This window comes from Gallus gallus, chromosome 1 (assembly GCF_016699485.2).
Source record: "Gallus gallus isolate bGalGal1 chromosome 1, bGalGal1.mat.broiler.GRCg7b, whole genome shotgun sequence".
Lineage (NCBI taxonomy): Eukaryota > Metazoa > Chordata > Aves > Galliformes > Phasianidae > Gallus > Gallus gallus.
This window is the reverse complement of record NC_052532.1, coordinates 127,028,716-127,051,250: the sequence shown is the minus strand read 5'-3', so window position 1 is coordinate 127,051,250 and position 22,535 is coordinate 127,028,716. Positions and strand designations below refer to the sequence as shown.

The following is a 22,535-nucleotide window of genomic DNA, read 5'->3' as shown; positions in this document are numbered from 1 at the left end:
ATAGAACCTTTTGTGGAAATTGACACTGAGGTGACACCTATTTTATGGTGTTCATTTGTAATATGAGCAAAGAGACTGTGAAAGAATTCAGCAATAACAAGCAGTTGCAAGGAACAGAGACATGAAAGACTAGAGGAAGAGAAAAGAAATATGGCTTGAACATGCCTTAGTGGTTTAGTGTGAAAACAGTAAAAAAAACCCAACCTACCAGGAAAAAGGGAGAAAAAAAAAAAAAAAAAGTGTATACAATTAAGAAAAAAATTACATATTCAATTCATATACCGTGTTCTTATTGTGGGAATAGGACTGAAGGTATTATGGACAATCACATCATAATGAAACTAAATAATAAAGGGAACAGGGCAATTTAAAAAAAAAATCTTTTTTCTTTTTCTTCTTTTCCATTTTTTTTTCTTTTGAGTTCATATTACTGCATTTATTTGTATTCAATTGTTTCTTCAATCTGTTTTTATTAGAACATTACTACTAGACTGCCATACTAAGCTACTGTCTTCTGTGCAATGCTTGTGACATTTCCTCTGACTTAAATACACTCTGAGGTAATTGTTAGTGGCAACACATAGTAATTATTCTATATGGATGGTTTTAGATGCCATTATAATAAACAATTGATACACTCCAACTCCCAAGGGACACACCCTACTCATCAGTTACTACTCAGACTGTTGCATCTATTCTCTAAAGGCAGCACAAGATCCATTATTTAAGTAGAAAGAGTACTGATGAGAAAAGCATCTCAAATCAGCAGGAACATAAAGGTACCAGTGAGATACATTACTAGTGGAAGTACATTATGCCTGGAAGCAGGGTATTTCGGAGGGGAAACCCTCATTTTTGCAATTTGGCACTTTAGATGGCTTAATATAGATTAAATCAAGCATGGTAATAGTGAAAACTTTAAACACTCTATACTGCCAGTGAGGACAAAACTTAAGTTCGTGTAACATTTTTGCCTCAGAGAAATTCAAATATGAAAAACACTTTTGGTATTTTACACTTAGTACCAAAACATGAGAGCCAATGGCATTCACAGACAAAAAAATTTTGACTAAGTAGAGGTCATAAATTAGGAAGGTTACATGATTCCTTTTTAAGTAAGGAAGTTTCTACTAACTAACCATAACTTAAGAGACCAAATTTTTCTGCCATTCAAAGCCTTATAAGAATTTCAAGTCAAGTAGAATAATTTTGCTACTCAGTTAAAGACATGTGCATCCTCAGCATGTTTTTCATATTAAAAAAAATAGTATTTAATAAAAATGAATTAGTTTGCTGTAAATTTGTCTGAGTGCATATTTTGTTTGGATAGTTTTTATTCCATAAATGAATCCCAGTCTACAAAAATAGAATCAACAGTCCAAGTGTTACTAATTTTTAGGTCTGCAAAGGTGGACAGGATCCCTTCCTATCAGCTTGAGGGGTATATAGCAGGACCTATTTGCATGTCTTTCTACTGTATTCACCAGCATCATTTGTGAGGCGCTCAAAAAATGAGTTTGCTGGTAACTCATGCTCCCTCTGCTGGCTGACTGAAGTAGGAATAGCAAGTCAAAGCAGAACCATTGGGGCAGTCTCATCAAAGCAGAATTACTGCCAAAAAATTTATAGCCATATAAATATAATATAACCAAATATACCATATAAATGATAATTTGATTCTAATTTATTTGTAAGAGAATGAAACGTATATATTTGTATTGTGATTTAATTTGTCCTATTGCATATTTACTAAATCAGACAATGTATCTGTGATTTCCAGTTATAATGGCTTGTAAACATTACAAGTGATTAATCGTATAGTTACTTGAATTGGCACAAAGTAATTTCTCTCCATTAGTTTAAAAATGTCACACCCCATCAATTAAAAATCCATTTAACACCAATCCAGCAACAGTAAGCATTTTAGAATGAGGAATCAGAAATTCTACTTGTGATGAAAATTCCCTATGTACAGTGTAGAAAGTTAGCTTAGCATTGAAAATAAAATTATTCTTCAGAAGTTTGCCTACAGCATGAACTTTAGAAGATATTTTTTCCTTTATCATAACATTCTTGTAATGGATTTTTAACACATCAGCACCAACAGATAACTGTAAGCATTAGTTAATTTTCAAGGTTTTATAACAATAATTCCTTATTGTTTTTCATTTTGTGTACCAGGAGCGACATCTGCATTAAAAAAGGCATAATTCCTAAGAAAATAATTATAGCTGTATTCTCTCAGATAATGATAATATCACAAATGAAATGTTTTTGTTTTTTTTTTCCTTATTTGGATAAAAACTAATGCATAAACATCACAAAATGTGATCATATTTAATTACAATTGTCTGCCATTCTGAGAATATTAGGTTTATCTGGAATCATAAGCAAAATGCACTTATGATGTGAAGACTTGAATGTTGGAGATAATTTTTCACTTTAGAAAGGGTGACAAACTGAAGGACTGTGCAATGAGCTATTATGTACAGATGTTTTCCATTTGCAAACAATTTTGCCAAGAACTCTGAGAAGCAAATGATAGACATCTGCATTAAAAAGAAAAAAATAAAATAAAACCTGTTGACTTATTTTGTAGATACATAATTATAGAGCAGAAAAGATGCTTGGTTTACACACTACCTATGACTATGACGTTTTTTTTCTTTCTATGTTTCCAGTCTACCTTTAAATGTTTGGTGAAAGCATGGTTTTCTTGGAAAATCAGCCCAAGTCTCTATTATCTCTGAAGTTTGTAACAGATCTAATCTCTGATAGTCAGAAAAGGGACAATTCTTTTAGCATTTCCATAGAGGCAGAATGATTTATGAGCCTTGCAAGTAAGCTGAGCAGTTCAGAAAATGCTGGTTTTGTCTGAAGCTGCAATTAATGCTGAACAAAATCCAAAGAAAAAGACACAAATAACTTTCAAAAATTGAGCGGACTTATGCAAAGTATAAACAAACAAACAACAACAACAACAAACAAAAAAAAAACACGAACAAAGCCAAACCAAAAACAAAACAAAACAAAACAAAACCTGAAAATTAATAATATCAGAAAGCCTTAATTTTTCCAGTGCGTTCTACAGGAAGAATGAAACCAAAGCTAATCGAAATAGTATAATCTAGACGCTACTAAAATCAGAGCATCTTTAATGCAGTTAATTAACAAGACATCTGCCAGAGATCCACTACACTGCCTAGAACAGAACGCCTCAGTTTTAGACAGTGTCAGGTTGATTTGTGTTTCGGAAGAAAGCAAGAAGATGCAAAGTGAAAAGCAGCAGCATATATAGAAATGTTTTGCAAGAATGTACAGGAAAAATGTGTTTTTTTTGTTTGTTTGTTTGTTTGTTTTTTAGAAGAAAGAAAAAAAGAAAGAAAACACCCTGCAGAGACTAGTGAGAGTAAATGTGCAGAATGAAGTAAAATTGCAAGTCTGATCTCTCATGACCCACATGACTAAAGACTGTTTCTTTTGCGTCATTGAGCCAAATGGCACAGCCTCTGCAACTCCAAAAGGCACTGTTCTTTGACTAAAATGATGATTATATCAATTTGTCTTTGTGAAAAAGCATTAATTTATATAATTTTTAAGGACATTCCCTCCATTCTAGCAGGTTTGTCAATACAAAGTAACGATGATACTCTGGGAAACTGTGCCAAAAATCCTGTTCAGATTAGATAACGCCATGCTAAATACCGAGCTTTCTCTCTAGGCTTTGTTGCATATCAGTTCCTGAAAAGGCCATTTGGGTACAATCCTGTAAAGTGCCTGTGGAATGGGCAACTCTTGGAGGGAAGAACAGCATTCTGAAATCAACAACTAAATCTGAGTTTAGCTCTAAGGATTTAAGAACTTTATTTCATCTAGATTAGAGTCCTGTTCTTTGGTGTCAGAAGGCATTTGCAACTGTTAAAAGCAAGAATGCAAAATAAAGGCCTGGATTACCCACAGCTTTATCCTAGTAGGCAGAGGGTAGTGAGACATATGCCTTCTTCTTTTCCACAGATGCTGCAATATTTCTGGATTAGGAGGAGGGGACATATTGGACCCTAACAGTGAAAGAACTGGCTTGAGGTCCTTTGACACAACAGGGACTTTATCTTTCACAACAGTGAGCTATTTTCTCTCTGCTGTTAAAGTTTGTGTTTCTATTTAACTGAGATTATACATAGTAATTCCAGCAATATGATTTCATATTGCAATTTTTATCTATCATTAATCCCTCTCACTTTGGACAGCCACACAAGTATTTTTACAAAAGGATATGTCCTTTTCCTTATAATATTTAGACAGCGTGTCTCAAATGTTTTTTTGAGTAACAGGATAATTTTGATACTCAGTATATATCTTTCCAAAGAAGACAAAGAACTGACTGAAATGGCAGAATTTAAAAATAAATCAATATTGACAGAATGTGACAATCTTGAAACTGAGAATAAACTGTTTTTATGCTGCGTTTTGGTAGAAAAACATTATTTGTAATATGGAAATGCTCAAACATTATCATTTGTTCAAGAAAAATCCTCCTACATATGCTTTTTAAAATATTTAATCTCCTATGCTTTAAACAGGACCAAAAACAGACAAAAGAGGTAAGACTGTATCTTTCTATAAGAACTATGCAAACCATAACAGATTTTAAAAAGCATATAAGAAAGATTTTGAGAAAGTATTAAAACTATAGGCATGTAAACAATAGACATCAGATTCTGGATTGCTTCAAAATATTTACATAAAATCTAAATTTAACTCCTTAAGTAGCTACTCACGTTTATGAAATATGTGGAAAAACCACAAAAAAAAACCCTAAGTTGTTTATATTACGTGACAAACACCAGATAAATATATACTGAAACTAGGAACTACATATAACATAAGAAGGTAAAGATTACTGAAATTCAAGTGTATTTGGAAAATAACTGTTGCTAAAGTTGTTTTATCACCTACTAATAAATCAACAAAGATAATATGTATTGAACATTATGTTACTATTTTTAGTCATGGATTCTTATTCCTCATAATAATAATGAAGCTCCTGAATAGCAAGCTTTTTATTTTGTACCATCAAATAATTGTTAAGATTACACTCATCTTGTTTCTTTTTACTGTCTTTTATCTTTCTCTTTCCCTCCTCCTAAAAAGGAAGTCAATTTTACGAATAGATTTTTATCAATTTTATCAGTATAATTTTCATAAAATACTTTTTCCAAATTAAACAGATGATGCAATTCAACCAAAATGTTGTAGAGAAGGCTGAAAACACTCAGCTATATACGAAGCAGACGTCTGCCTAATAAGAAAAAGTGGCACAGCATGCAAACTCGAAAATCCACCTAACACATCTCTTCTTTAAGAGTTTTGTTCAAGTTTTTTTACTGCTCAGTTGACTAGAAACAGCAAATAAAATTGTAAGTGCCCTTCCTTCACACTACTGGTCAGAGGATAAATACTGTTGATCTCTTTGCTGTTGCTCAGGAGTTTTCTTCCTGGTTACCCACACTAAACATACCATTAATCACAGACAATTTTCTCAATTTTCCTAGTCTAATAAAAAAATTACACCCTACTCATTCAGCCTTGATATGTATCATTGCCTACCACCTTTTGTTGTCACTTCAGCTGTGTTTATTGTGATGTAAATTAGATAGAAGCTCACAGAGTATTTTTAATGAGCAGACCTCAGAAGATGTCAAATACTTAATTAAATAATTCCTAACAGATATGTGGTGGTTTACTAGCTAATCACTGTGTAAAATGAACTCTGTTCCTATACACCAAAGTAAGTAAATACGATTACTATTGATCATGTATAGAAAATGAAAAATCTTTTTTTTTTTTATTTCCTATTTTCATCTGAAGAGAGTAGGTTTTAAATAACAACAACAACAAATTTATATATATATATTTATCTTGACATGAATAGAAGTTTTAAATTTTTCACGAAAGAGATCCAAATTAAAGGTCTTTTCTATTTACTTTTTGCTATATTTTTTTCCAGTTATGATAGGAGTTAGCAATCTCCTTCAGCATCCACAGATTCAAATGATAAAGGCCAGGGATTAAGCACAGCCGATTAACAGTCTGTGTCCTCTTCAATCTAGCATTTCCACTGTAGATAAACCCATATTCAGACTGAAGTTATAATAAACAGGCTGTCCTCAATATCATTTCCCTAGATGACCTCCTCTAAACTGACATTCAAGTATTCTTGTGGAAAATTACTGTTGATAGTAACTGAAAAAGCAGAGAATACAACATACACCCCCCAAAAAGTGATATTATTTATTCAGAAGATCTAGCTAACTGTTTGGAAAATAATTTGGATAGAATAATAATTTTACTGTAAATTATTTTGTTTCAGTTCTGAGCAACTTTTTATGATGATAGGTTTGACAAACAAAGGACTTAATTTTTTAATGTCTGTTGCTTATAACCATCTTTAACATAATTGCATTTTAATTTATACATATTATTAGGAAATAAATATACCTCGGTAGATTACAACAATAGAAATTCTTTCCCTTTCCCTCTCCACGCAGGAAAATAAACATTGAAATTCTCAAAATATACTAGAATATAAGTATCACCTAACAGAAAACGTCAGCATAAACAAATTGCCCAGTGAACAACTGTGACAAAATAAAATACTATATATGATCAGTACTGACAGAGTAATCTGTTAAGTACATGTTTTGATTTCTACTGTAAATTATGTTTTTGCCTAAAATTTAAAAAATATATAATCTGAAAACAAAGACTCTTTTGTTTTCAGATACATTTTAATATGGAAATTCTGATATTCAGGTACTGACATGTGACATCCAGAATTGCATAGGTCAAAAAAAAAAAAAAAAAAAAAAAGGCAATGATTAATAATGATATAGAATATAGAATTAATAATGATATAGAATTGACATTTTAATTTCTTTACCTAGATGCTCCAGGTATTTTAGGGATCTATAGAATTTTGTACCAGTGTGTTTCTTTAATCTGAATCATTAATATTTGAAACAATTTTATTAAAAAAAAAATTAAAAATCTTATCTACACATTTAGAGGGCCTAGATTCAACTCCTGTATCCACTAGTTTATACTGGCAGAGTTCCAGTGGAGCAATTCTGAAATTAGATGAATGAATGCATTTATTCATCAACTCTTCATTCAGAACATGATTAAAATTTGGTTCCCTTTGACAGCGCAAACAATAAGAAACAGGCTATGCTATATAGTGGCAAACAAAAAACAAAAACAAGCAAACAAAAAAGTTGCACTTTGATTAGTAATTTCATACAACTGCTTTGAAATAAACACTGCATGTGACTGCAATTAATTCATTTGAGTTGTTCATCGATTATTTTTACTGAAGCTTTTAAAACATTTTTTAAATAATTCAGATTAAGTTTAATAGTCAGAACAATACTTAGGTATGAATGTATGGATGATTTCATCCACCTTTTCTTATAGACACAAGAATGCTTTAAAACTATTTGTAATAAATCTGTACTTGAGAAAGAACTCAAAAAATGAATTTAACTCACTCACTTTGAGATCTCACTTCAAAAACTAACTTTGCGGTTTACACCCATAAGAACTTATCTCTGCCAAATAAAACTCGTAGTATAATGTGTTTAATCAGATTGTATGGACTACAGCTTAAAGCTATATATGTTTAGTGTGAATTGGAGACACACTAACTTGAGAGATATGATTTGTAATTCAGTTCTTCTTAATCATCTTTGTGAGCAGAAGGTTGCATATTTTCCACACGAAAAGACTTTCACTGAATTTTATTTAGGATAAAATTTACAACATGCAATTAAAACATTGTGTATTCCATGTATTCATTTTAAAGTATCTTGATCTCAGTAGGGGCTTGTTAAAAATGCTTGTCATATTGCACAGGAACAATCTTGCCTTCAGCTCATCACCGACACCAAACCTAACCTGTCATTATTCAGTTATTTATTTATTTATTGAGAAGCTATGTAAAGGAAAATTGTTTCCCTTTACATGCTATTTTGTGTAAACAGAAAAAAAAATCTAAAATGAGGAGGAGGAGCTAAGTGGTCTTAAAGTTGTAAAAGCATAGAATTACATTTACCATTCCTTTTTATTTATAAGCTAATAGCAAACCTCATTTACTATTACACACAATACAAGGAATTTTACAGGCTTTTTGTCATTCAACACACAGTATTTTATTATTCTTCTGCTAGAAATTTGCATACGGTTTTCAATTTGTAATTTTCTGTCTTCCTTAATTAATGGGAGAAATTTCTTATTACTGGATTGGACAAATGCATGAATTTATTCACATTGGCTTTTAAAATGATACTATGCCAGCTGAGCTGATATTCTTTCAGTAAGAGCAAATAAAATATTAATCTGAAATATTTTCTTAGGACAAATCATCATAGTAACCCACTAAAGGCTGCAGGACAAAATTCAAAATATAAAGAAACTTTGGAATGACCTCTCTTTGGAAATATCCAAAGACTGAAATGAGACTGTAACAGTGAAAGAACTGAGTGGCTCTTTCAACTATTTATGCACATGCATGTACACAGAGCTCCATACCACACCTTTCCTTTCTGAGAACTTTCATTTAAGCAGCTTTGCAGTATTGCAGCAGAGCTCACAGTATTCCCAAACCTTACCCATTTATTTTTTAGATTCTAGGTTTTTTTCTTCAGTTTCTGAGAACAAGAAAAGAAGGTGGTGCACTTACTGCTGGCAAACAGCTTGAAAAATCTGAGCAAAGAAGCCAATCAAAGCAGAAGGATTAAAATAAAGTACAGAATTTGCATATTTAGAGTATGGTTACTGAGAAATAACAATGCATTGGTTATGCAAATCAAACCTTCAGCTAAAGTGAGGGGATTAACATATCTGGGAGAAATCTGCCGTGTTACACAACAGTAACTACATTTTAAGTGGCTGAAAGAACTGGCTCTTAGCAGAATATTAAATATAATTGCCAATAGATTTTGTTTTTAATTTCGTTGTGATGTAGAATAAACTTTAATCATTAGAAGCCCGATGAAAGCTGATTTTTGTGTGTGTGTGTGTGTGTGTGTGTTTTGGTTTGGTTTTTATGTAAGAAACAGTACCATTTGGATGCTAAAACTGCAATTTTTAAGACTGAGATCATGAAAACATTCAACGACTGTGTGTCACTGTTTGTGTTCATCTTTTAGTGGATGAAGGCGATTTAAAATAACCTTCTTGAGAGAGGAATGCAGAAAACGTAAGTTTAAGGCTGTTCAGATCTGTATAATAAAATTATGCTTACTTAATTTTACATTTGATGAATGAAAAAAAGTAAGTTGGACTGAAAAGTTTCACATGTGAAAATCCCTGGCTGAAAAAATACACAATTTTCTATCATCTACTAAAAAGATGGAGAGTTAACTGTAGGCTTACTGGTACTAAAATAAAACTAAGGAAAAAAAAAATGAATATTCTGCTTTAAAATGGGTATACTGCGGCATTTGTATCATTCATGCAATGAAAAACAAAATGTTACTTCTGGCTAACATTTATTTTCCCTTTCTTCTCTTGTGAATGACGATTAGCTCTAGTTAGGATGTAAGCTAACACACCCTGCCCACTAACTGTAAATGAAATTGTGATGTTACACGGATTAATCAAAGAGAATTCATGCAAACATGTTCAATCTACAAATTATTCCTTTTGATGAGTATTTGAAGACATGATCCATTTCCACAGATAAAAATGGAAGAAACTGAGCAAGATGCTTTAAAGATCTTGCTACTTATCCCATGCAAAACTGCTAAGTGAGCTACAGCACCATCCTTAGAGTACTTACCATCTTCTGTGGGCACATAGATATTCAAATACAGGCAGTCTTCATTTTGATCTTGAACATATGTCACCACAGTATCCAGATTGGCTGTAAACCAGACTGGCAGCATGTCGTTGAGCAACGACCTCTCATCCAGGTACTGAGGGCAGACAGCAGCAAACTGTGTGGCATTACGGACACCTGTCCAAGATGATGGTGGCTCTGGGGGCTGAAACCGCCTTTCCCCAGTTGGAGGAGAGGCATAAGGAACACCCAGATACTGTTCCACTGGACCAAGGATTTCATTGGGTAAAGGTGTTCTTAAACCACGTATTTTGCCGTAATTTGTGGTAACCACTGGGTATTGTGCTTGGCCATCAATAAGAGTAAATTTTATAGCCAGTGCAGTTATCCATAGGAGGAAGTTGGAATTCAGCATGACACACACTGGAGTGAAGATCAAAGGCAGCCATAGGAGTCCCATTGGTTTCGACATTATTTAAATCAACATCAGCAGGACTCTTTTTTTTTTTCCCCACAACCAGTAGAAAAAATGAGTCCAAGAAAATGAAAATTATTAATAAAATAAAAAACTATTCAAAAATAGCATAACCTTTCTCAGGCAGCAAGAAACCAATATCTGATCTGTGACTTAGTTGATTGGCTATAGACAAATTCCAAAGTCAGAAGAAACCAGGGAGTGTTTGTCCCCAAGGCCCATCCCAGACTTGAGTGTTGGCTTAATCCTGACAATGCACAGCACGTCCCAGGCAGTAGAGTGAGGACAGAACCACAGTTACTCCACTTCCTCAGCAAAATGTTTCCTTTCAGTGAAGTCCAGTCCACTCAGCCTGTAGTCAAGAGAAAGCAAACAATTAAAATCAACAGATGTTAATATTGATGTCCATCTATACAAAATAAACAAATAAATTCATACTATACTTCCCATCAAAACCAATAAATATTTCATGAACAATAGCCACCATGTTTAGCTATGTGTTTCCAAAAATCCATAAAGTAAGAAAATTGAAAATAGAAGGCATGAATTTGTGCAGGGCTAGAAAAATACCAAAACACTTTGGTTTTGTATATGATTTCACACCATAGCCCAAATGTTAATGCTTGTAGGAAGGGTATTCTACATTTATGCGCCAGCTCCCAGGTATTTTCTGCCCTAAATAAAAGCATTTCTTTTTTAATCAGATTTGCAGTAAAATAACAGACGCTCATTAGATGTTTTGGTGCACTGAATGATCTCTTTGTTATGACATGATATTTGATATCTTTGATATCAAATAAATAAAAATGATATTCTATTTGATATCTTTTGCAAGTATTCATAACGTGTAACCCAACTTACCTCCATATAATTCAGACATTCCAAAAAATGTAAGAGTTACCTTAATTCAAAGAAAATGTGACAATACCATTAATTAAAATTACATACTAAAGTATTGGTTTTCATATCTGTTTTATTTATTTTACATCTGACAAAAATGAACAATGACAACTGAAAAAAGTGCGATACAGTCTCTCAGAAATCAGATCTTGACCTCCATAGTTATATCTACGTAAGTTTGCCATGCTCCTTTATCTTTGGACAGAAGGAAATTTATAAATTAGTTCTGATAATTTTTAATGAATACCTTTATGTTACACATACCTTTATGTTAACTACTGCAAGTGGTGTAAATTACAACATGCAAACAATATTTACATTCTTCTCCCTATGCAAATGAATGGAGTTCCTTTTAATCAATTTTTCAACTTAAAAAAACAGACAACAATTTCACACTTTGAAAAATCCTTATTATAGAAATCTGGTACTTTACATTTGATGGGATGAACACAAAATAAAATATAAATCATTGATATATTTGGAAAACCAGGTTCTGTACCAAGACTCTGTGCCATGAAGATATAAAATCAGCTTTTAAAAGCATAAAAATCCAAGGTCATTAGTTATTGACAGTGATTTCAAAGTAAAAACAAACAAACAAACAAGAGATGTCTAGGAATTATCTATGCTGACACCTTAGGACAAGGACAGGCATGTGAAAAAAAAATAATCATTGTTTTAAACCCCTATCACTCTTTAATGACTTTGTTTCAGCTTTTATATCATAAAGTACCTGTGAAACACCTAAACACCACAGAAATATCAGGTCCATATTTTTTCTGTTGACCAAACATTTCCATTGATAGTTTCACTGACAGACAATAGGCCTTAAAGAGGCCTCCAAAGGACTTGCAATGAAAATGCAATTTCTGGAGACAAATCAACCCCACTCATGTCTTATGTCCCCAAGGGTAGCACTGGTACAAGCAGGCCCTGCCCAGCCCCACCTTGGGCCTTCCCCATCTCAGGCCAACCAAGTGCTGCCCAAGCCATGCTGCATGACTAGCCTGGATCCTGCCCAGATCAACCTTTGACCTGATGTCTCACTCACCTTGCCCCTCTGGCTGACTGCTGGGCAGTGGTGAGATCCCCCCATCCTCAACCCAGCTGTGGTAGTGCCTTGTTGGTGAGGGCACTGCCCTGCCATTGCCATGGATGCCTACAACTGCTAGTTCATCTTCTCTGGAGTGCTCCCTGGCACTCAGGGTAGCCAGCTGGCTATTGGTCACCTGAAAGTCCTCCTCAAGCACTGCCTTCCTGTCCTGTTTCTGCTATTGCTTTTTACAATAGAAAACAGCAATGGGCAAGTAGTTTTGGTTAGTGTTTCCTCATGCTGTCTTCCATGCTGTCTTTGGTACACTTCCCTGATCATGCACCTCAAAGCAGATTCTCCCTTTGGCCCAGCTAAGCCTTTAAACTAAGGGAGCAACAAGAGATCCTATTCTCTTGATACTTATACTGCATAAGTTTGTAGTTCCTTTTCAAGAAAAAGGAATTAAGTGCTGAGAAAATTGAAAAGGTGGAAGGAAAGACAATGGCACAGATGATAAAAACTGGACAGAAAAAAAAAACAAAAACAAGAACCAAAACAAGAAAAGAAAATAACAGTGACAAATTTGGAAGAGTGAATACATTACCAGCATGGAGAAAATTAAAAATTACAATATGAAGGAAAGTAGAAATCCTCAGTTAATAAATAATGTGATTTAATAAACAATTTTTACACATATTATTTACAAGGTGTGTTTGGATCAAATCTCTGTTTATATGCAGTTATTCTGTGTGGGGTGAAAGGAGGATGGGAAAAGGGAAACATTTATTTTTGACATGGAACTGAATTTACTATCTGATTCCGTTTGAAGACATTACTCTTTACAAAATATTGTTGAACCAAATGGTAGGTTGCAGAAAAAGCATCTTTACTTTCATTTCATTGCAGCAGAGAGGTTGGAGCTTGATGATCCTTGAGGTCCCTTCCAACCCAAGCCATTCTATGATTCTATGATACTCATAACATGGTAACTTTCTTTTCAAATTAATTATCGTATTTTCCCTTTTAATTACTCTATAGAAGAGAAGTAAATATCACTTCTGGGCCTGCCTCTGGACTGGAAAAAATCTAACTGGGTAACAGAAAATTAGGCATCTTAGACATATATTTGAAATAAATTACATATTTGGAATAAACAGTTTTTAGACAAATTAAGAGAAGTGAACTGTATTTGTTCTGTGACTTTTTTTTACATCTACAGGAATTTAGAGAAATGGGTACAGACTTTCTTGTAAAAACAGCTCCTAGTTGGAAGCGTCACCCACTTGAACAATCCAAACCAAAACATTCATTTCAATATGGCAACTTTTAGCAACTTGACATACACAGAGAAGTCAAAGATCTGAACCAGCATCCATTCATACACAACTGTCTTATTCAAAAAGAAATGTGTTTTGAGGCTAATAGAATACTTATGGCCTTTGAAGAAAATGTACTTGTACAATCTCTAAAAACATTGCTTGAATTTGTTCGTAAGGCTGTTCCCCAAGCAATGCTGAGAGAGTCTATGATTCTGGCCTTCAGGGTTAACCTGATGGTTACTAGGATGAGTGGTTACTACCTTTCCACACTGAGCAGATGAATATTATAGCAGCTCTAAACTAAATCTGTAACCATTGGGGAACTACGACATACAGTTTAAAAGTCCTCTTTTCTCCAAGGTCAAACAGCAGATTCTAAAGTGATTGCAAGTTTTTGTGATCTGTTTGTACAGGTCATGAACAGTAAGTAACAAAAGCAAACAAACACCACCAACAACAAACACAAGTATAAATGATAGATATGAACACAGGAGATTGGGGACTGCACAGATTTCCTGGAATTTATCATTTTTTATCTAAACTAACTAGTACATTAACCATGTACCTCAGTTTTCATTCTCTGATCTTTTCTACATCCCTCACTTTTAGGCAATTTCTGAACACTCTACTTCATTTTCCCAGTCAGAATAGATTTCAGCAATATATTTATTATGTCAATTGCCTAGAACCTGGAAAATATTATAAATATTCACCTAAGTGAATTCAACTAAACAACATCTGAACAACATATCTACATTATTCATGAATCAACCAAGTTATATGTTGCTGTTATTTCTGTGGCATTAAACTGTTGTTCAACCACAGCTGTTCAGTGGGTAGTAGAGATTGGAGAGGTTTTTAACGATTTCTCTTTTACATTACATTCTAATGCATTCCTCATTAACCCATAGTATTCTCTTGAAGATTTAAACATTGAAAATTAGATTGAAGTAAGATATCAGTCTTACAAATTAAAGAACTATGATGTAGCATTTTTTAGAGTGAAAAAAAAAAAGCTAGCTATATAAAATCACTATGGATCTTGAAGTTGGTCTTAGATTTATAGTTAGCAATAACTGAGGATAAAAGTAGATAATTCATGTGATTTTTAAAATAGAAATAAAACCTGAAAATCAGTACATTGTATATATAAAAACATTAAAACAGTTTCATTGTTTCAAAGGACATGCTGTATTTAGCTTTCTCTTACTTTCTCCAGAAAGCATCTCAGATATGCTTGGAAAATGTCAAAAGACTCCTCAGGTTAGAAAAGACAATCACTGTTTACTTTTCAGAAAATGACCATGCATTTATACTGTATCATTATTTCTTGCCTGCAACTAAGTCTTACTTTGAATTTATAGATCTCATATTCATTCAAAAAGAACAATGGGATTATGAGAAAAGTCTCCATATTGTTTTTGAGAATTTCAGTTCTCTCAGAAATGAAAACAATTTGAAAAGCAAGTGGGGGGAAAGCAGAAGTGTGATCATCACTATTTTTGAAGGAAAACACTTCTAAAGCATTCTGAAAAAAAAAAGGACTTTGGATGTAGCTACCAAAAGCTGTTGTTGAACAATCAGAGATATGGCCTTCTCTTATTTTTTCCTTGTATTTAGAATGATAAAAAATCATTACTGCCAAGAAGACACAAAACTAACAGGAAATGCTCGGTTAAGATAATTGCACTTATGTCACTGATTAAAAACTGTACTTGTAACAGCTATTGCATATAGTAAATTGAAAAAAAAAAATAATCCATGATTAGTCATTTCTCATAATTCTATCTGTTTCTTGAGATAACTGATGAAGATCACAAATAAATGAGGTATCAACTTTGGGAGTAGGAAAAGAAAAGCGTAAATTGTTTCAAGTCTTTAAATTACTAATTATCTTCAAATTACAGGTGTGCTCTACTCAAATCAAGATTTGACCACTCATTATATGAATTCAAGTTTCTTATGACTGAACTGATGCTGCCAGATTCAAATGCCATAAACCAGAATTCAAGTGAAGTCATAAAAAATATACGGTCATGAAAAAATATACAGCAGCAATGAACTTTGATTGCAAGGTGTTGTGACAGACTACTCTTTTCAGTCAGAAAGAGTCCGATGCCTAAAATATGACCACAGACATTGATCACAACATATAATTTATTTATTTGACCATCTTTGTCTAGTCATGGCTGCAAAATATAAGAAAATACAACTCCTCATGTATGTGTTACAGGGAAACATACAAAAAACATCATCAATGCAGTGTAGCATGGTTGCTGACTTAATTACTGGCTCTTACTTCTAATATGACCTTGTAAAAGAAATATCACACCTTCTAGGTCTCTTCTTATTTCTTTTCTGAACTTCTGTTTTTTGAAATTAAAATGTATTATTCCAAAAGAAAAGGTTATGATCTGAAAAAGAATGTTCAGCTCTGAATTTCTGTAAGGCAAAATCTCATGCAAAGTAAAATTTTTACATCTGGAGTAAAAGAGATGCATGCCAAAAAAAAAAAAATCAGTACTTTATGTATTTCTTAGAATTACAGAATAGACTTTCATAATTCAAATAACCCTTTAGAAATATCAAAGTTCATCACCTATTACCACTGCAAGACACGCAAAAACATGTTCCTAAAATGGAATAGGTTTAACCTCTCTTTTTTAAGAATGCTCAAATAAGTAAAAAGGAAAATTCTTAAGGCAACATCTCATTTTTGTCTACAAATGAATCAGGGAAACTCACAGGTCTCATTCCTCTGTCATCTTCTCCATTTAGGCTGTGTGTGTCCTTCTCAAGGATGCAGGAAACTAAAACCCTCGCTAGAATTCATTGAGAGGGTGACTGAGGGACTGATTGTTAGGCAATTCGATCTCTAGAGACTATTTAATGATTAGAATTTGATATCTGTCTGTTGGCATTTCAGTCCAAGCAGAAGAAACATTACAAGCATTACAATAGCCAAAAACATGGTGAGAAAAGCAATTCAAATCACCAGGGCATATAACTTTTCCTCACCCAAACAAGGCAAAAAAACTGTTGCTGTTTTATTATACACATTCATAGAATTGAATTATGCATGAGACACAGGCATTATATTTTCATTGCATTACCTAGTTCAGTTACTAGGTGGTGATACTGTCTTCATTTATATGATAATGTCACAATTGTGCACTCATCCTGGAAATGGGATAGTTGAGTGACTACTATTATTAACCTGAAGAAGTCAAAGCCCACACCTCCAATCTTTCATGTTATAAACATTAGTTCTGAAATAAGTCTGGGATAAGTTGGCAGCTATGTGTAACATTTTCAGCCCTAAACTGAAAGACATGGCTTTCAACTCTCACCTTTGAACTGCAAGAAAACTATGACTTTGCAGACACATAAAACTGAAACTCTTTCAGATAGATAATCTCACTTCCAAGGAAGACTTAATACAGTTAACAGTAGAATCATTGCATGTAATACAAATTGATACAAGGGATTATCTTTACAATGTTACCACGTCATTAAGTCTTTTCTCACTTTCTTTTTCCCTTAAGCTTTCTCTCTTTGCTAGAAAGTGGACGACTTGACCAGCAAAAGAGAAGAACATCCTCCAAGTACTGTTCCTGTGCTTTTTTGTTTCTCACTTAGTTGCCTTTACCCAGTAAATGCTGGGTTGAAACTGTTAGACTTAAGAGAAGAGACAGCTTGCCTCAATAGTGAATGCCTCCACAAAGTTTTATATAGGATAGGGTAACCAGAGATCTAGATCTTAGGACTCCAGAGCAAGACAACCATTCCTACTCATTCCTATGTTGCCTGTTGCCTTCCACTCTCGCCAGCAAACACTGAGCTTAAGAATCCACCTGGAAGAGTCTGTTATACATTGTGGTTAATAGCCTGTACATGCTGAATATACAATGAAATGTGATCTTCTCATTAGTTGACTTAAGAACTTACAGTTGGGATTTCTATTCCGTAATTTGAACTCCTAAATGCTAAGCAGGATATACCATACAGAAATGTTTTTATGGTTGTAGAACTTAGTCTATTCTCAGGCTACTGCTGTAGGTGTAAGCAATAAATGAAAGATTAGAGCACTGCCCTGCCACAGCATTCACTCTGTGTTGTTAGCAATCTTCCAGGAATAGTATTACCTTTCTGCCAGTTTCCAAGCATAGAGAACAGAACAGGCTTTTCAGAATTTTAACAGATTGATTGCTTTGCAGTGTGTAGCACTGGTACTAGGGTAGAAAAGGAAAGCCAACAGTGAAAGCAAAAATTGTTATTTCTTCTCCTTGTTCATAGTAATATCTATGAATGACTTTCTAAAGGACCCATGCAACACCATTATTATCATACTTTTTAGCACACTCTGTTTCCACGGGAAAGCTAAACTAAATGGTTACTGCAAAAAATGCAAACAGAGAGATTAATCATATGACTTTTCATAGATTTTTCTGACTGTGAAACACATACAATATTTGCAGAGACTGCACTGTAGTTTTATATACGGTATAAAGTTCTGATCACAACTGAGAAAAGAGAACAGAAGATGAGAAAATACACCAGTACATTTCATAATTAGGAGAATTTCTTTTTCTTGGCAATATGATTTCATGACAAAACATTATGCTACACTATCTTTCCAAGACTGGGCTTATTCTTGGTCTCTCATGCTTCTGAACGTATCTTTGTAGTAAAATATCCTCTTCCCTCCACAGTATTCTCAGTCCCATGCCTAATCCTCAAATCACAAAGTGCGCAGCACTAGCTTTTTCTTTGCTCTAAGTCACAATTACATCCTCCAGATCTTTTCTTCTCACTCATTTGTACCTATCTTCTCTCTAATATTCTTTTAAAATATATAATATATATAAGTATACATACTCATCAGTTCACCCAACGTATAACTTATTTTTAATAATTTTTAATTGCAAATGGAATCTTTTCTCTTTTTAAAATTTAATTGTTTTTAGATATTGGATGATATTGCTGAAACTATGGAATAGAAAACAATTTGCAGCTGTCAAGTTAACTATGAAGAACTGATCTATTTTTCCTACACTTAGTCAAATGATTTAGGTCAGGATTGAAAAATATATACTTTGTCACATGGCAGGAGTTACAGCTTCCTTTGTGCTACTATTATATCATCTTAAGAAATCCCACTAATAAGACATAATACCAACCAAAAATATCTACTACAAACTAATGCAGTCAATTAATGGAACAGATGGAGGTCAGGGCAGACAATTAAATCCCTTTGACAGAGGGGAAGATTATTCTACCTCGTATTGGAGATATGTCAGTAATTCCCGTCTGATCTGACTAACACTTTTATTCTTCAAAATAATTCCCTCTATAATGCCTTCTTTGGCACAAGAGGGAGAGATCTATCATACAAAGGGCTTGCAAAATGCTCTATATAATGACTTATTTTTAAAGTAGTGGAAAGCGCACGTATGATTTATCAGCAGTATTTTTAGTGATTCTTAGAGAAAGAAAATCAAATACACTTTTTGCTTTTAGTTAGCTGCTACTCTTCTTGAATTTTGCCTCTCAAAGGGCTGCAATAACTATCACCTTGGCAAGTTGCTAACAATTTCCTTTTTTGGAATTTAATGTTGCCTTCCATATATGTGGGAGTATCTAGAAGTCTTCATTCATTTATTTCTCTGGCACTGATTTACTGACATATTGAAATCCTAAATCTATTACAACGTGTTTGTAACTATTATGTTTCTTAAATTCGGGCACCAAGATAGTTTTCTTTCTGTACATCAGGTCTACACTGGTAATACTAAAGATTCGAGGTGTTGTTAACATATTCTGACCATACTGATTAAATATTTCACATCTCCAAAATAAAGGATTTGCATTTGCAACATATTCTTGAGTTATTTCTACCTTTTCTGACATGTTGATTTTCTACATATACCTTACAAACAATAAGCTACAGGTAAAAACTACAAAAAATACATATAAAAATTGTGCATGAAGGAATCTAAATAAAATTTGTAAATTATTTTTTCTCAAAAAAAAAAAAAAAGAAAAAAAGAAAAAAAGAAAAAAGAAAAAAAAAAAGCTCAGTGTCAAAGAAACCTTAATTTGCTTTTAAATAAAAGTGACTTGGGAAGACAGTTAACAAAAAATAAGCTTTCCAAACAGTGTTTTTTTTTTTTTTTTTTCGTTTTTATCTTTTTAAATGTTGCTACTTTGATTGCATAATCCCAGCTCCAATTTTCATACTGGCATTTCTTCTATATTCATTTTCCTCATTAAGCTCATCTATTGAAAATTGTTGCTTTGTAAGTTAAAAAAATTCTGCAATCTCATCAAAGCTTTGTCTTTCAGCTTTCTGTTCTTTAATGAATGTTACTTTTGAATTCATTTAAAATTTATGCTGAGAATAACAAATCTGAATTTCTCATGCCTCTGTGTACTATGTTACCTCCCCGCTTACACCTTTGTTTTCAATTGTAATGGCTTCTGAGTTTAGGGAAAAGGTGTTTTAATTCTGCTATTGGTAGAACTTTCTATTGTAGTCTCACTTCATTGCACTCAGTCATCTGTATTTCACTAGTACTTCACTAAAAATTCTAAAATATAAAGTGATTTCTGTAGCTTTTAAAATATTTGCTTTTTATTTTATTTGGTTAAATAATGTATATTTCTTGCGATTCTCTTCTCTTAATCAGGATTATATGTATAGTACAGTTTCTCAATCTAATTATTCACTCCCTATCATTTTAAGTGATTGACCATCACTATACAAAAACTTGTAATACAATGATCTTTTTTGCTGTTGATGTATCACAGAATCATAGAATAACCTGGGTTGAAAAGGACCTCAAAGATCATTGAGTTTCAACCCCCTTGCCATGGGCAGGGTCGCCAACCACCAGGCCAGGCTGCCCAGAGCCACATCCAGCCTGGCCTTGAATGCCTCCAGGGACAGGGCATCCACAACCTCTCTGAGCAACCTGTTCCAACCTGTTCCATATATATGTATTTAGTAACTCAAGGTAATGAAAAAGAAAGAAAGATAAAGTTATTTTAAACACATGGGAAGAAGAATTGAACTGCTCTTAAATGGAAACAGAGAACTGGTGCTGTAAGGAACTTCTAAAGGTCATCAGGTCCAAGCCCTCTGCTCAAGTGAGGCCACGTGGAGCTGGCTCCTTAGGACCAGGTCCAGACAGCTTTCAAATACCACAGTTATTCAAACTTCCTCAATCTCTCTGAGAGACCTATGCCAATGCTCAAATTTTCAATCAGAAAACTAAAATTAAAATTAAATCAATTCAAGAAAATAAAAATAAAATATGTAAATATGTAACACTGTTACCCAGAAAAACTACTACTTACTTTAAAAGCAAATGTGCCGAAAAGATTGGGACATATGCAATAAATAATTTTTTTCATTGACAACTGGCTTATCGGAGTCATCAAGAAAAATATTCACATGTATGTTCTGTAAAAAAACCCACAATATTCCAATTTATTTTTGAAATATGTATGTTACCGTCTTACAAGACTTGAATATCAGCCACTTCCTACTCTGTCAATGAAATAAGCCAATCAACTGTAATTCAAGTGAAAAACGATGGCCTTATAATTCCTAAGAATGGCTTGCATTTTCAAAGCAAAATGAATTTGGTAGCTTTTATTTTTTTTTTTTTTTCCTGTCAGTGTTATAAATTCAATTCCTTAAAATCAGCAAGAACAAAGTACTTGGATGAGAATAACATGAGTTTCATGTACAGAAAACTTAATTCCCCCAAATAATTTTACTAATATGCATGTACTCAATCTACAGAAAGGATCCCAGTGTAAAAGGAGAGAAAGGCAATTAAATGAGCTTGTACAGCAATCTGATCAGTTTCAGAAAAGCAAATCTGGACATGGAGATAACTTCTTTTCTAATAAAATCAATAACAACAACAACAAAAACCCTAAATAAGCAAAGACTCATCTTCTTATTCCTTGAATTAATAATCTATAAATACAATGCAAGTGTTTTTGCATGCAGCAAAAATTAGCTGGTAACTTTAATTGGAAATCAGTTATGAAAATAGGCATTTATTTTTAGATGACTCATTACAAAGTAGATGTGCTTCATTTGCCTACTGTTATGTTATACCTCTTTCTAATGTGTATATGTCTATATTTACTGTGTTATAAGCTCTTTCCACCTTTTTCTTGAACTGAAATTCCAGATGTATGTGTATATATATCTGTTCCCGGAGGGAAACATGACAAACAAAAAAAGGGTTTGTTTTTAGAGCTTTTATACAAAGTTTCATGTACTATACATAACAAAATATTAAATATTAAATTATAAATAACTGTAATGAAAGAAAGGAATTATAATTCTTGAAACACTTCAGTAATTTTTCTAATTAAGACAAAATTATGCTCTTTGCAAGAGCTCTTGTGTTATGACATTGCATGCTAAAGATGAATTTTAAAGTCAGTCTACGCACATATAAACATATAGCCTTAAAGACTAGCTGGTCTTGTTAAGATTCTGTAAAGAGTTGTGTAAGCTTTAAATCCACACTCATGTTCTGAGCACAGATGGATGAATCTCCGTTATTATCAATGAAGCTGCAACCAGGTGAAAAAGAAAATAGTTTTTATCTCTTCAGAAGCAGACACAATAATGCTTGAAAACAGATGAAATCTAAATTCAACTTGACCTATGTAGTTTCGAATACATACAGAAATTCTGAACTTTATTTCAAGTAGTAGATGATACTTATACCATATTCCTGTTCTGTTTTCTTTCTTTGGCTTTTCCTCAGGAACTAATAATGGAATTCAAAATAGCACAAATGAAAGAAAGTGTCTTTTTTTTTTTTTAATAATAATTATATTGTAGAAAGAAAAGTGTTTTAGATATTTTTGGCTGTCATTTTAAAGACTCAATAGAAAAATAATGCGTATAGGTATTTTGTGAACAATGTCAGTAGAAAG

The 22,535-nt window shown here is 33.2% G+C and overlaps 1 protein-coding gene across 10 annotated transcripts in view; it reads right to left on the bottom strand.

Moving 5' to 3' along the window:
* NLGN4Y (neuroligin 4, Y-linked) overlaps positions 1-22,535 on the bottom strand; it is a 179,642-nt gene that overhangs the window by 122,921 nt on the left and 34,186 nt on the right. For all 10 annotated transcript variants that reach the window (XM_015274025.4, XM_025151226.3, NM_001171770.2 and 7 more), the window contains one exon: positions 9,839-10,665. In XM_015274025.4, the coding sequence (XP_015129511.1) occupies positions 9,839-10,310 (472 nt within the window). In that variant the 5' untranslated portion in view covers positions 10,311-10,665. The remainder of the gene's footprint in view (positions 1-9,838; positions 10,666-22,535) is intronic.